The following is a 15,570-nucleotide window of genomic DNA, read 5'->3' as shown; positions in this document are numbered from 1 at the left end:
CGACGGTGGATATCATTTAATATGTGGCCGACCCACCTTTTGAAACGTTGACATCTTTTGTTTATTTGAAAGCCTGACATTGCATTAAAGATGTGGAACGCGTCAAACGCGATACACGAACATCCCGAAACATCATCCAGGATAATGTTATTTAAAAAAAAAAAAACAACTTCCACCCACAGTAAGCGTTGCATCTTTCAAACCCGTTATGGGAAAATTATCAAGTTCCAAGTATAAATATTTGAGAAAATTATTCAAAAAATCTTAAACCTATTTCACTTTTACCAATTTAGTCTTAAACCTATAATTGAGTTATGAACATTTTTATGTTTTGCCAATTGAATCTATTTGGTCAATTTTGAATGAAAAATACTGATGTGATGGTCCAATCAGCGCCGATCATCTCGAATGACATATTAGCATTGACATAAATATTTTTTTTTTAAAATTTTCTTATTTTTTTATTTTTTCCTTTTTCTATTTTTCTTTTCTTTTTGTCGGTGGCTTGTCTCAAAAATGGTTGGCCACCAATGATGGCTTGAGAGGGCTGGGCAAGGGCCATGAACACTCACTTGAAGTAAAAGTAAAAAAAGAAAAGAGAAAAGTAAAAAAAATTGAAAATTTTCAAAAATATTATTTAAAAATGTCCATGTGTTGCATGCCACATAGAACAATTGGTATTCACATAAGCAATTTCGAATCAAAATTAATTAGATAGACTTTATTGACTAAATGCGAAAAAATTTAGGACTCAATGAGCATAACTGAAATATTTATAACTGAATTGCTCAAAGTGCAATAAATTTAAAAAAAAAATTAGATAATTTTCCCGTAAATATTTCAAATTAGGTCAAAAGTAGAATTAAGCCAAATCAAAGTTGGTAACTATCTCCACAACATGAATTTGAAGCGTTTAATCGACTAAGTTCTCTTATTGACATGATTCAACAACATATCACATCATATTTACATAAAGTTCTAATTGACATGATTGATAGAATTGATATGCTATAAGTTAAAAAACCCTTGTTGTCTATTTCAAAGTTTGAAGTGTTGATCCCAACCAAAGTGAGTTTCATCCATCATGCTCCACTTATTTTATAGAAAATGAATGAATTGAAAAACAACTTATTGAAAATAATCATTTGTATCGCTCGAAATAATTAGCAGATGAAAATTATTTTTCCGTTATTAATAACAGCTCATGTCTAAATATATTCCCGAACGATATATATATTTTTCGTTCATTTGTTTTTGTAATAAGTAAAAAAAGCGATTATTTTAATGAAATTATTGATCAATCATTCATTTTTCCGCAAAAGTAAGAGAGAGAAAGACGTGTGATTTGCATTTTACATTCTCTCCAATGAAAATCCAATGCGCTTGGGGAGCATTTTCTACCTTAGGTGACCATTGAAGAGTGAAGAGCCAACCGGGCTCCCACTTTTGAGGTATAATCATGGCCCCGGAGAATACACGGGTGGGACGTGTGGAAACAATTCCCGGTTTTCCATCGTGTCACTTCGATGTAATTGGCCGGCCGCTTGAGATTGCCCACAAGAAAACATATTCGGTCCACTTCGCGTTTAAAATCGACCGCAATTTCCTTGGCCCCAGTTCTCCCCCAAGCAAGAGAGAATAATTGACGTGAGTCGGCACGCCCTTAACACCGCCCACGATTCTTAAATGCATACATTATGACCGTAACTATCACGTGGTCGATGAGATGTTCACTGCCTTTGCTTCACCTAATCTGCTCATCGAGCTTAAAAATGACACAACTGACCATACCTTACGCTAGGGGGAATTATCCACTAAACTTACTATTTGAATACCGATTCAATAATAGATCTTTCAATTTTATTAATTTAATCATAAATATTTGCATAAAATTCCAATGCAGTATTTGCTTATGCAGTGATCTGTAATGATGGTTGGATCGTCATGTCAATAGTTTCCGACGGAAATTAACCGGAAGGACTGTATTAGAATTTCGCGCAAGAATTTAGGACTCAATTTGTAAAATTAAAAAATTTAAAACTAAATTAGTATCGATGCAATAAGTTTATAATTGATTTGATAATCTCCCCCCTCATGCTACATGCATCTACGTTATCGCACCTTTTCGTTTGCAAGTTCAATTTATGCAATGAATCAAGAAACTGTTAGCTTAAAATTCAACAGTTGATGAGGTACATAAATACATATATGTAAGGGAAATTAGCAAAGGGACCTACATAAATACGTATATGTAAGGGAAATTGACAAAGGAACGAGGTGATGAAGATTAGAGAGAGAGAGAGAGAGAGAGAGAGTTCAATTAACATATTAGGATGATGATTTTTTTAAATAACAATTGACACCGGTCTTTTTCTTTAATTTATATAGGAGAAATTAATGTTAAAGGGATAAGAGTTCAATTGATTGTCCACGAAGGTCCATAGAAATGGCGGCTAGCTGGTTTTTTTTTTTTTTTTTTAATCTAGCTGCTTACTTCATGCGTGGTCATTTGTGACCTCACCGATCAAAACCCTGTTTCTCTATTTCACTGTTTTCTCTTGGAAAAGAGGAGAGCAAAATCTATGTAATGCTCTCATCATGATTGACGGATGGCCATTTTCATACGTTGGTGCTAAAACTAGTGGGTACACGGAGTGATATGGTCCTTGTCTTTTCAATCATGGAGCTGTAGTTTATAGACTTGATATCCATGTATATATATATATTGTTTTAAAAAAAAATTGGGTTGGTTACAGAATTCCAGTATTTAATTTTTCTGTAGCACACTATGATTAGTTTTATAATCATGATTACTTATTGTACAAATAAACAGCACACTTGATGCCCATTCAGTCAAAATGTAGGATTTTGTGGACCACTTGTTAATTATTTTGTAAAATCAAGTTCTTTAATGAATGAACAGCTTAATATTTGAATATTCCAACACACGACTTGTACAAGAAATAAACAATAACTACAGATAATTCTATTCATTGCAATTGTCAAGTTTTTTTTTTTTAACCATAATAATCTTCTAAAGATCATTTTTGTTCAACTATATGACTAAAATGGGCATCAAGTAGGTATCCCGATAACGGGGTGAATAAAATAAAGAGACGGTAACCTTGATCCCAGCTTCTAGTGACACCAATTTCATTTTCCTTTCTCTTTTTGTCCTCTTGATTGCTTGTCATTATTATTCTGTCTTCATTTCCAAAAAAAAAAAAAAATAGAAATTATGCTCTATAATATTGTAACAATAAAAAGAAAAAGAAGATAAACTCATGCTAAATACCCATTAAATATTTATGATGTTGTTTATATAGGGATATTGTGGACAACGGTCAAGGTCATCCACTGAAACTTCAGCATGCAATGTGTTTAGCTCACCACTTCCGTAGCTCCATTAATCCGACATCTTCCATGTCTAAGCCGCACGTCACACTGAACAGCTCTTCGACGAGGCTCGGACCAAGTAAAATCAGCTCCATGTTTGCCATTTCGATACCCGAACTTCATCCGACCCGGCCCAAACAACCCGTTTAACGGGGTTATGAATAGCCCAATTGAGATTATATGATTTGGAGGAATTATTAAAGCGACAAAAAGAAAATGTGTGCATTAGAATAGTCACACGAAATCTTCCGTTGCTTCTTATAATAATGAGTCTAAGCATTTAGGGTTTGAATAGTGATTACTGTTTTTTCAAGGCTAAAGGTCAAGATGGGCCGACTCGAAAACCGACTAAAGAAAAGTCACTGTTCGACTTTTTCGTACTTGGCGCTTGAGGAGCAGCAACGATATATTTTTGAATTCGGATCGCGTGTGTATTCTTTGATCGAATCAAACAACGTTCTCGAGAAAATCTAGAAACAACGTTCGTTTTTCCTCTTTGGTTTACTAAGTCCAAGGGCGCCATAGTCCTAGAGAAGAAGATTCTACATCCAAGGGCGCCATAGTCCTAGAGAAGAAGATTCTACATCCACGAACCGACGGCGGTTTGCTAAAGAAACCGCCATCGCAGGTGAAGGGCCAACTCGTAACATTAGGGATTAACGTATGATATACCACCATCGTAACAGAGGCATTTATGAAATGGAAGTTCCCATCCACTGATGGAAAGAATTCAACTGCCCCAAATTAAAAGTCTTCAGCATGTCAGTGCTTGAACCCTGTTTAGGGCGCGTTTAGTAACGATTCTATTATCGAGAATAGATTTTAATCAAAAATGTTTTTTTTTTCTGTTTCTGGGAACAAATTCTAAGCATTTTAAGCTATTTGGTAACCATCTGAAATTTTTTATTCTAGAATAGAATTGTGTTTGGTACCGTGCTCATTAATTATGTTCCAAATCAATTTCTTTTAATTTTTAAATAATTTTTATATTTTTTTTTTTTCATTTTTTTCCTTTATTTTCTTTTCTTTTTTTCTTTTTCTCCTATTCCTCTTCTTCTTCAAGCCGATCGTCGAACCGGCGACCGGCCAGACGAGGGCCGGCGACCTCACTGGAGCGTCACCAACCCTCGTTGGTGGGTTGGTCGAGCCTCGCCGGTGGCCAAGCCAACCTCGCTGGGTCTGGGCAAGCCTTCCCGGGGCTAGGTGAGGCCCGCGGAAAGGCTCGCCCAACCCCGCCGAGCCTCGCGGTGGCCAGGCGAGCCTCGCTGGGGCTGGGTGAGGCCCACCTGGCCACTGACGAGGCTGGGTGTCGCGAGGCTTGCTTAGCGTCGGCGAGGCCGAGCCTTGCCGGTGGCCAGGCGGGACTCGCTAGGGGCGGGTGAGGCCCACCTAGCCACCGATGGGGGGCGAGCCTCGCCGAAGGCTCGCTAGCAACCCGGCGAGCGGCGGCGGGTGGCAGTCGACGGGCGGCAGGCAACGGTGGCGAACAACGGCGGGTGGCAACCGACGGGTGGCGGGCAACGGTGGTGGACGGCGGCGACGGCCGACGGGCGGTGGACGGCGGCGATAGCCGACGAACGGCAGACAGTGGCGGCGACCAGCAGCAGCGATGGCAGAGGTGACGGACGGTGGCAAACGAGGCAATCGATGAAGAAGAAGAAGAAGAGTTGTTTTGATTCTTAGATTTGTTCCAGGAACAAGAATTAATTTTTTTTTATTCTTGATTTTATTCCAAATTTACTTCCAATAACAAAAAAATAGAAATTTGTTCCTGGAAACAAAAATTTCACTAAACATGATTACGTTTACAAACTACTTCCCGGAAAACAAAGAATCGGAATTTGGCAATATTTGGATAGTTACCAAACAGGGCTTTAATCTCATAATCAATATGGTGAAATTTCTTAAGTTTGCTCAATCGAAAATGAGTAAAAGATCAACAGGCCACATTTTGGATTCAATCCTGGATGCGCAAGAGCCCGTGTACATCAAGTCCTTTGTCATTCTACCTAATGCTGCTGCGAATTATCACGAGTCGATGAACAGATCCTTGTGGTCTACATGAGAGTTGGTCTTCTTACAGGCTGTACCTTGTCGCAGGATATCTGTCGTTGCTGCTGGACAAGTAATCAGATCGCTGGGCTTGGACGAGTCGGACCTGAGGGAGCTCGCTTCAAATTCTGTACGCTTGAGATAATCCGATGGCCCGCTCGCGCAAGGCCTTCTTATTTTGGGCTTGAACACTCCATTCTTAAGGTCAAAATTGACCTAATAAATCCGAACGCTATTCTTGATGAGGGTTTGGTGGGACTTGAACACTCCATTCTTAAGCTCTCTCTCTCTCTCTCTCTCTCTCTCTCTCTCTCTCTTCAATGGCCTTCGGCATCTCTCTTATTTTGTTTTCAAACACTCCTAGCATCCACAGGAATCTCCCTCGAGCTGATTCGATACTATAAATGGTATTGACCCTAGCTATCGGTATGAAATCGAATATGATAGGAGTCATCATTTCCATCCAAGCACGGCATCGATTTCTCTTTTCCTCCAAACATTTTCCTATTGGACTAATGGATGGCTGGAAACGAACCCCGACAATTGATTGGTCTGGCCATGTTGCGTCGGCATTCCTTGTTGAAGCAAATATCTTATTTTAGATAGCCCTTATAATAAATTATCAAGATATATCGTATCAACTTTAGTCTCCCTCATCGTCACTTGGCTAGGGTTTCTTATTTGAGACAATGGCACATATTAAGTATCAAGATTGCATTATCTGCTTCTTTTAAATTTATTTTTTTTATTTTTTTTTTTGCATGGGGATTAGTTTTTTTGAGTCGGAGGATACTGTAGATCACTTCGGTTTCACAAGACAACGGGAAGGGACGGCAGCAATAATTAATCTTCTATATATAATAAATGCGTGTGCATTTTTTATATAGACGTCATTATCATAGTTGCTCGAGAGAAGACAATCTATAAAGGGCATAGGGAACACGTAGATACGTGATTCAATCTCTTGCCGATGGACTCGAGCAATGAGATAATGAGCAGCGATTATGTCGAAATCTCAGTTTGCAGAAGACCGCAAAAACAGCTTTTCTACCTAAATTTACACAAAATCTCTCCATGCAAAAAGAAAAGAAAAATCAAAACGCAAACTCATCTAGGAAAAATCCAAATATAAGTTGTTCTCTTTAGATTATGGACTCTATGGCTGTGAAATAATACACGACCTCTCTATTCTGCTAAGAAAAAGGGACAAAGTCGTGGTTGCCGATCCTTGGGCTTTGGCTCACGCCTTGCCTTGTTCATAAGTAGTAATTAGGTACTTCGTAGGCAGTTCCCTCGCCATTTAATTTTTATTTTTTTTTAAATGACGTTCAGACTCGAAATGTGGAAAGAAACTAATTCTCCTTGAGCAATCTGATGCGCGTGTGATCTAAAGAATAATGATGCACTCGTTATGTCGCACTCGAAATACTCATCATTAGTGGGACATTGAGTTGGGTCAAGGATAATTCTACAAAAGTCATGAAACTATATTTATTTGTGCGACAATCAATTTAATTGTAAACTTTTTAATATGATCAATTTAATTTTGAACCTTTTAAAGATTTATCATACATCCAATCAATTTTGGTTAGCCATCTCGAAAGTGAATGTCGGCTGTCCTACGTAGTACAGTCCAAGGTGACATCAACGATTTTTGCAATTAAAAAAATCATTTTTTTCTTTTCTTTCATTTTTATTCTTTTTTTTTCTCCTACCTCCACCATTCACTAGGGCTTCAAATATGGCTAGTGAAAATCGCTGGCTAGGCAATGGCAAAGATACCCTCACAAGCCCGTGCCCGAATTTGGTAAGAGCCACGGCGCCCAGCCATTGCCAAGGCCACAACAACCAACAAACGGACAAGGAAAAAAAAAATAGGGTGATGGAGAGGGGACGAAAGAAAAGGATAAAAAAAAAAATGGAAAATTTTAGGACTACATCGATATATTGTGAAAAGGTTTTAGGACTAATTTGGTCAAAGTAAAAAATTTAGAATTAAATTGGCTGTCATATTATAAGTTTATGATTTTCTGAACAATTTTCCCGATGAGTCGACTAGCCCACCTCGTAATATGTACTATTCAACTCCTCACTTTGTTGGAATTATTATGGTCCTAGGCTCCTAGCCATAAAAGGGCCAGGTCACGCCTTTACAGAAAATGATAGAAGAAGTCATGCCTCTATGCTCTTACTTTGAAAAAAAAAAATCTTTAATCCTATTTATTTCACAAAAAATAAATTTAAAAAAAATCAAAAATTGATCATTTATATCCACTGAAATAGTGAGGTGATGAAAAATATTTCTATTATCAACGGAAATTTATATCTATATATTTTTCATGGACAATAAAAATGTTTTTTGTTAGTTCATTTCTATAAATGATATTAGCAATCATTTTCAAAAAAAAAAATCAAATCATGCATATTTTAAAGTTAAGCACACAATCATTTATGATAACTACAAATGAGGCTTGGACCTTGACAAGTTTTAAGCTGTCGCATTCGAATTCTGAGATATAAATTTCGAGGCGTTCCTCTTGAAGAAAAAGTAATAAGATTTATGTTTTCAAACAATGACAGGGCTACCCATTAATATTTTATATATATACATATATTTGTTTATTTATATATTTATAGCCATTGGGAAGTGGTTGCAACTAATTGAAAGTGGCCTCTCCATCATCCTTTTATCCATCGTCATCGAGAGCTAACTCGAGATAAGAGTACTCGTGTATACTGAGAGTCTTCCGTTTACTTGTTTTTAATAGGAGATTGTATGAACCATAGTGAAAAGTAATTTACCGTTAAGAAAGTGCCTTTTACATTGAAATTTAATTTTACTTCTGTAGAGAAATTTATTAATCACATGCATCAATTCTTTCTTGTGTATAGTGAACTTACTTCTTATTGTCACCTCAACACGGTTGCCTTCGCAACATTAGGAGTTCACTGACCATAGTCAATGTTTAGCTCATTTGAATGATTGATGTGTGAAAGAAGCTTTGTCGTGTGAAAAAAAAATCGTTAAATGATGGGATACCAAATATTTGCTAGGGTTAAATTGGATTAAAATTCTTAAATTTCAATAGATGTGCATTGTCATTATTAGACTATAGGAACGACCCCCCAAAATTCTTTTAGAACAACGAATGGCAAGTGAGCTCCATGTTTAGGAAAAGGAAGTGCCAACGACAACAACTGTGGTTTTATCAAATTTATTGTATGTGACTACTACAATAACAAGAGGATGTGACAACTTCAGTCTAGGCACACACGGGTCAAGACATATGGCATTTGCATAGTAATCAACGATTCTATATATGACATGTCGCCTTCATGCACTTGTCATCGTGAATAATTTAGTATAAGTTTTAGATGATTTCAATGAATGGTTACCCTTGCTTGAAGATCTTATTCTAATTTGATTGACCTTTTTTCCCCCTTTGGCCTTCAATTCATGGCTAGAAGCGCTGCTCACAATCCCTCATTTGCCCAAAGAGGAAAATCGGGTTGATTCCAATGAGGTCAATGACCCTAATAGAAAATCTAATCCAAAATTTTTAGCTTAGAGGTGGAGAAAGACCACATATTTATAAATAAAAAAAACATACAAACCCCATTGTAAAGAAAAATAAATATTTAATTCATATCTTTAGAATAAGTGCATACAAACCATCTCTTGCATTAAATAAACTACCTCAATAAACGACGGACCGCAAGTCAAGTAACACATAAAAATAAGAAGCCCTAGTAGGTGAGCTCTATAGTCATTTTTGAAGATATAGCTTTCACACTTCCCGTACCTCTTTGATTGGTCAATTATTGTATTGAACATAGCAAGGGTGCCCTCCGCATCTTCCAATTCAATTTTCATGGCGCCAAAATGAATTAACTTTTCAAATCTCGAGCGGCCATGCCACTACCCTAATGAGGACAAACACATGACCACAATCGTGCCTGGGACTTAGAAAAGCGAACAAATCACCGTCTAGACGGTTTCCCACTCATGGTTAAGTCCACGTCGAACGAAAAGAGAAAGAAACCATTCGAAATGTGTCAATGGGGTAAAGACACTTTCGCGTCGAAATCCCCTAATAAAAGTCGAATTGGACTCGCATTGTCGAATTGCCACTTGCCCAGATTGCACTTTGTGTAGAGACTTCGTAAAAAGCTAAGTGGCTTTTTCTCCGGGAAAGGATCGAAGCCTTCACGCAACAGCTTCGGCTTTGATTCGCCCGATCTCATTAGATTTCTAGGCAAAGCCCGAAAGAGGAAACGAATCTGTAAAGATCAAAGAGAGATGATATAGAGAGCATCACCCGCTCTAAGCCGCTAAAGCCTAAGTTGACACCGCCTCCCCCCCAAGATTCAAATCAATTTGAAACCGTCCACCAAAGTCAAAGGCATAGCCTCAATCTTCTTCAATCTTCTTAGGTTTCGATAGGATCAACGAGAGAATCGAATTCGTTCATGCAAAATCGGCAAGAAAAGAAAATTCCTAAAATCCACAAACCCTCGTTTATCATTGCTTGGCTTTGCTCGCTCGAGACCGCGCCACGCGACATTTACATCAATTTCCTCCAAACTGCACAAAAATAGAAAAAAATGAAAAAAGCAGCACGGCCGGTGCCCGACGCACCACGCCAACTCCGACATCATCAATGCATAAACGACACGCACACTCATGTCGTCTTTGCTTTCGAACTGCCTCCCTTGCCTTGCCCACCATAAAATCAAAAGTTTGAACCGTTTCAAAATCCCAACCGAAACTCCTCCCCACCCCCACCCCACCTCACCTCCCCTCCTCTGCTGCCTCTTTACGCATGAAGAAAAGAATGGAAAAGTGAAACGAATTTAGCAAAATTTGATGTTGAGATATTAAATTGGAGCTATAACGAAAAATAGTACATTGAGAATTCCTGTAACTTACCTAAAGACATCCTAGCATATCTGCCCTACCACTACCGCCCGAACCGGAGCCCGGTTCGGTTCGACCCTAATTCCTAGTTTCCCGAGGCGCCAGGAAGGAACCCACCCCTGGCCCTCAAAAGCTGGGCACGGCCCGACCGGGCTCGGGCTGACCCAGTGCCGTCGTCGTCATTGACTCCTTCTTGCGCCTCATCTCCAGCACCTTGCGGTGGTGGTTCGAGTGCAGCTCGCTAGAAAACGTGGGGCTACACGCGGGCCGGTACTCCGGGTACAGCCGGCCCGACTTGAACCGGACCCCGCACGCGTTGCACAGCGTCTTCGCCCCGTTGGGGCCGGCCCTCCACTGCGGGGTCTTCTGCACGCCGCAGTGGCTGCACCGTCGGGCCGGTCCGGCCGTCTCCGAAGCAGCAGCGGGCTTGCTCTTCTGCTTCTTCATCGGCGGCTTGGCCTCCCAGGGCTCCGGTTCGACCGGCTCGAGGCTCCGGCTCCGGTTCAGGTGCGCGAACCAAGGGCTGGCGAGCAAGGGCGACGAGGCCGTCGTCGAGGACGAAGAGCTCGAGGACGGCTCGGCGAGAGACGGGACGCCCAGGGACCATGCCCGGCCGCCGGACCGGGGCCGCTTGCTCCGGGCTTTCGAGGGGAGCGGAGTCGCGAACCCGGGTCTGGACGAGCCGGAAGATTCCGATTCCGGTTCGGACCGGTCCTCGCGGCTCGTGGGGTTCTGGAGCAGTACGCCCGCCGGAAGCGGTTCCGAGAAGTGCGAGAACGAGTCCTCCACGAAATGCGACAACCACTCGAGGTCCGCCAAATCCTCGGCCTGTAAAAATCGCACCTTTCGGTCAGAAACGACGGCGTAATGGCCGGAAAAAGAGCCGAGTTTCCGTTAACGGAGGTATTCATCACAGTACCGGAAGGTGCGGCACGAGCCCCAAATCGTCCTTTTGCCCGGCGGAGACGGACGCACCGTCCTCGTCGCTACCGCCGCGGGGCTCCCGCTTCTGCTTCTGCGGCGTCTGCTCGTGGCCCGCCGTCTCCTCTGTCCTCGCCTCTTCCTCCTGTCCGGCGAAGGCCTCGTCGTTGGAGAAGTCGAAGAGGTCGTCCACGAAGTCGTCGCCGTCGCCGCCGTCGCCGCCGGCGGGGGCGCCGGCGTGGGAATTGAAGGCCAGGAGGTCGTCGGAGAAGGCGTGGGGCCTCATCAGCTTCACCAGCATCGCGTCCTTCCCGAACCCGGTCTTCAAAGCGGCTTCAACGCACTCCATTCCGGGTCCTTACTCCTCAGCCCCCGTCGTAAGAATGCAAACTTCCCTTCAAAGAAGAGAGAGAGAGAGAGAGAGAGAGAGGATGAGGGTGGTTGCAGATAGAGAGAGAAAGAAAGTTGCAGAGGAGGAAAGGGAGGCAAAAATGGGGTGGTGAGTTCGGTAAAGCATTCAATGGGGAGGTGATGTATTTAAGACGGCCCGTTTCTTTCTCTCCCTTTCTCTCTCTAATATTTTTTGGAGGTTCTTTTTTTTTCACCATTTTCGTCCCGCTTTATAAAATCTTCGCGCTGTCTGCATTTACTTGCTCCCCCGGAAATAATTATTTCGCGATTCCGTTACGGAAGACAGCAAATGAAAGGAGGGGAGGAAGTTTTCGAAAGGCAGAAACGTTCGGTTTTTTTCGACAGGATGTACGTGACGATCCTCCTCCTCCTCCTGTTTCCCTTTTCGCATTGATTAAGGTTTGTTTCGAATTTTTTTCTTCTCTCTTTTCTTTCTTCTTTTTTTTGAAAAATCTATCTCTGCTCGGGACGATATCTGACGCGGCGGGAGAGAAAACGAGGAAAAAGGGCAAAAAAAAGGGGGATAATTTATTTATTTTTTTGGAGGGGGGTGAATTGTTGCCGGATATCTGAGTAGACTAATCATGCGTGTTGGTCCGGCCCGGCCTACCAACAAAAGAGCTTTAAAAAAATTAAAAATTAAAAAGAAAAATAAAGATGTGGGTGACTTCGTGAATACCTAAGAAAGCCAACAGGGTCCACTTTTTATCCTCTCCTTTTTTGAATTTTTAAAAAAAAATTTGTCCCAATGCCCTTCGTTTTTTTTTTTTTTTTTGTACTTTTGTTTTGTCTTTTTTTTTTTTTTTTTGTGTGGGTGTGTGCGGGGAAAATCATAGCTTTTGACTAGAAATGTCACAAAGAGGAGCGGGGCCTTCGTCTCGCATCGATTGCCCGCTCGTTTTGGACGTGTCCCCGTTTTCCCGCTCTGCTCTCGCCCCCTCTCCTCGATCGTTATGTCATTTCTAAATTCAAACCAAAAACTCGGTTTCGTCTTTCTTTTCTCTCACTTTCGCCCCCTCGGAATAAGTATGTGTGTTATTTTAGTCCTCGAACGATCGGATGTTTCGTCCCCTCGAGTCAGAATTGTGTGCAAAATTTGCTTAGCTCGCTGGTCGCCATCTCTCAATTCGAAACTTCGGTGTGCACTTGATTTGCACGTCTTGTTGATTTATGAGTTTTATGAGATATGACACGTTCAGATCAAAGGATTTATCTCGATCCTCATGTGGCAATGAGCCTTCGAATTTTGAAGGCAAATAAGAGGAAAATCGACACTATGATAGAAATTGAAGAAATTCTGTAATTATTAGAGCAAGGTAGCTATGTTGCCACGAGACTTCTACGGCCAATTCGAGCGTTGCAACTCCATATGTTCTCTCTCTCTTTTTCCCAGTGTTTTTTTTTTTTTTTTTTTTTTGTTAGGTGCCAAACTCCTGCATTTGAAAAATGAATCGCACATTTCACTGAAGAGCTACCGAAAATTAAGCGTTATGAACAAGCGTCAATTTTCTTAAATTGATGATGTGGTACTGATCAAATTCAATGGCTAGAGCTCAAATATAATCCATAACATTTGCACCATGCGGGTATTGGCATAACACGATCGAAAATTCCTCATGACAACAATATAATCACATAGAAAATAGCGCATGAGCTTGGCCAGGGGAGACACCCACTAGGAACATTGTTCTCGTGCATTGGAATTTTTTTGGCATTGTTCACACGCTTTAAAATCTGTCCGATCTTTTAATTTGGATGCCGCCTCTAGCATTTCAAATTTTGAAAAACGCTAAGTGCAATGGACGAATACTTTTATGTTGCACATGATCGCCCGCAAGTCAATTTCAAAGGTGGGACTTATCAACTTTTAAAAAATATAAGCGAAAAGCGGAAAGGATAAAAATTCAAACTTCTTGGCAGTCGTCTCCATCGGTTGTTTGGTGTAAAAATCGATGATAGAATGGGCTTGGTCAACGTCTGGTTTAGGACAATATTATTGAGGACGATCCACTCCCAATCTAATTTGATCCCACCCAAAAATCGGGAACTGGACTAGAATGACCGGTTCTCATTTTTCGGAATTAATAAACCAGACTAATAGTGCGGTCCGGTTCTTAAGCAATAAAATGAAATCGAAATGCAACCCCTTACACATATTTGTGTTCAGTCATCGAGAATTCAAACTACTTTTTTGCAGTGATGAGTTCATGAATTTGACCATGTCACAAACCCATCATGATACTAATTGGTTGGTGTTGTACTCCCTTTGAAAGCTTATATATTATTCATAGTAGTTAATTTTGGGTGCATTTTCAGGGAACAATTTCATTTTAAAAATCGTTATTTATTTATTTATTTATATTCCTTGAAATAATTGATGAGTAAAATAACATGTTTAGTAATTATATAAAATTTATATTTCCAAAAAAAAAAAAGAACAATAATGCATTTGTTTCGACATTTTTTTGTGCCATAGAATTTCTTTTAATTGTTTAATACTTTTTTAGATTTTTTTTTCCTATCTTCTTTCTCCTCCTCTAGCCACGGTTCAGGGGTGGCCGGTGAGTCTCCACTGACTGATTAGAAGAGAAAGAAGAAGAAAATAAAAAAATAAAATGACTTATTTATAGAAATCATTGCCGATGACAGGAAATTATTTTTTTCTCCTTTTTTATTCCATTCAAAATCTATTCCCTGACTACTTTTCTATTACAAGAAACAAAAAAATTAATTGACGTATGAGAAGGGAAGGGAAAGAAATTTGCATGAGAAATAAACGAAACTTACAACAATCATTGGTCTAGTCCAAGTAGTCCAATTCTCCCTTGGAATTAGCGATTAAACTTAAAATCACCGATTCTAATTTTATAGAATCGAGAACCAAACCGATAACTTGGGAATAACTCAAAACCGGCCAATGCAGTTCAATCAATCTATGTTTCTCATCCCTAAATATAACGGGCACAGATGAAAACCATTATATTAAAATTTATGGCTAAAAATATATTTTTCTATTTCAATTCCTTGATGAGTTTTTAAGTAAAAATAAGTGTTTAATAATCACAAAAAAATTCTATTCCTATAATAGAAATTCGTTTGCAAATATCACAAAATTTATCCATCTTGAACGGCAAGGGGAGGTGGTTACAAATAGATGGAGGGCGATCAATAGGCGACATGCGGCTATCGACAACCAATGTCCGATGGCTAACGTTCGATGATGGGCATCCAATGACCTATAGTGGAAGGTGGTTACGAAAGGATAGCAAGCGGTAGATGTTAGGCGATCAGCGTCTACCGAGCCTATCATTGATCACACAAAGTCTAGTGTCCAACATTCGATAACCGACATTTGGTGGGCAACGGTAGGTGATGACGAGTAGGCAATTGGTTAGTAGCGAGAGCAAGTGACGATAATAGTATATGTATCACTTTTGTTTTGAAATAGAAAATAGAAATTTTTTACTTCTCCATTTTATTTAAAATCTATTTATGAGTACAAAATTTATTATAGAAATAGAAAAATGAAATTGTGCCACCAAACAGAAATCTATTTTGAACTTGTTCTCGAAAATATAAGAAAAAAAAGAATAGAGAAAATAGAACAGTTATCATGCGCACATTTACAATTTTAATATATTGAATCCACAAAATGATATCTTAACATATAACAATCATAGTGTTGCCCTAATCATGTCATGTCTTGTGATCAAAGTCGGCAAAACCATACATCAAATCCTACATATAATCCATATAAACTTAGCCCATCAAGTATTTGAACGAATCATTACAATAACGATACTAGCCAGAAAAAATTCTATCAACTATTTTACCTATATTTTACGAGACATGCCGAATGAAATTCAAATCAT

At 39.9% G+C, this 15,570-nt stretch overlaps 1 protein-coding gene across 1 annotated transcript; it reads right to left on the bottom strand.

Annotated features, from left to right (window-relative positions):
* Positions 1 to 10,301: 10,301 nt before the first annotated feature.
* LOC104423962 (GATA transcription factor 5) lies at positions 10,302 to 12,044 on the bottom strand. Its single transcript, XM_010036381.3, has 2 exons — positions 11,286 to 12,044; positions 10,302 to 11,194 (listed from the first exon to the last, which is right to left on the bottom strand). The coding sequence occupies exons 1-2, from the start codon at positions 11,634 to 11,636 to the stop codon at positions 10,493 to 10,495; spliced, it is 1,053 nt and encodes a 350-aa protein (XP_010034683.2). The 5' UTR covers positions 11,637 to 12,044; the 3' UTR covers positions 10,302 to 10,492.
* Between the last annotated feature and the right edge of the window lie 3,526 nt (positions 12,045 to 15,570).

Source organism: Eucalyptus grandis, chromosome 10, assembly GCF_016545825.1.
Source record: "Eucalyptus grandis isolate ANBG69807.140 chromosome 10, ASM1654582v1, whole genome shotgun sequence".
Taxonomy (NCBI): Eukaryota; Viridiplantae; Streptophyta; class Magnoliopsida; order Myrtales; family Myrtaceae; genus Eucalyptus; species Eucalyptus grandis.
Note: the sequence above shows the minus strand (reverse complement) of the source record. Positions and strands in the feature narration are given on the sequence as shown.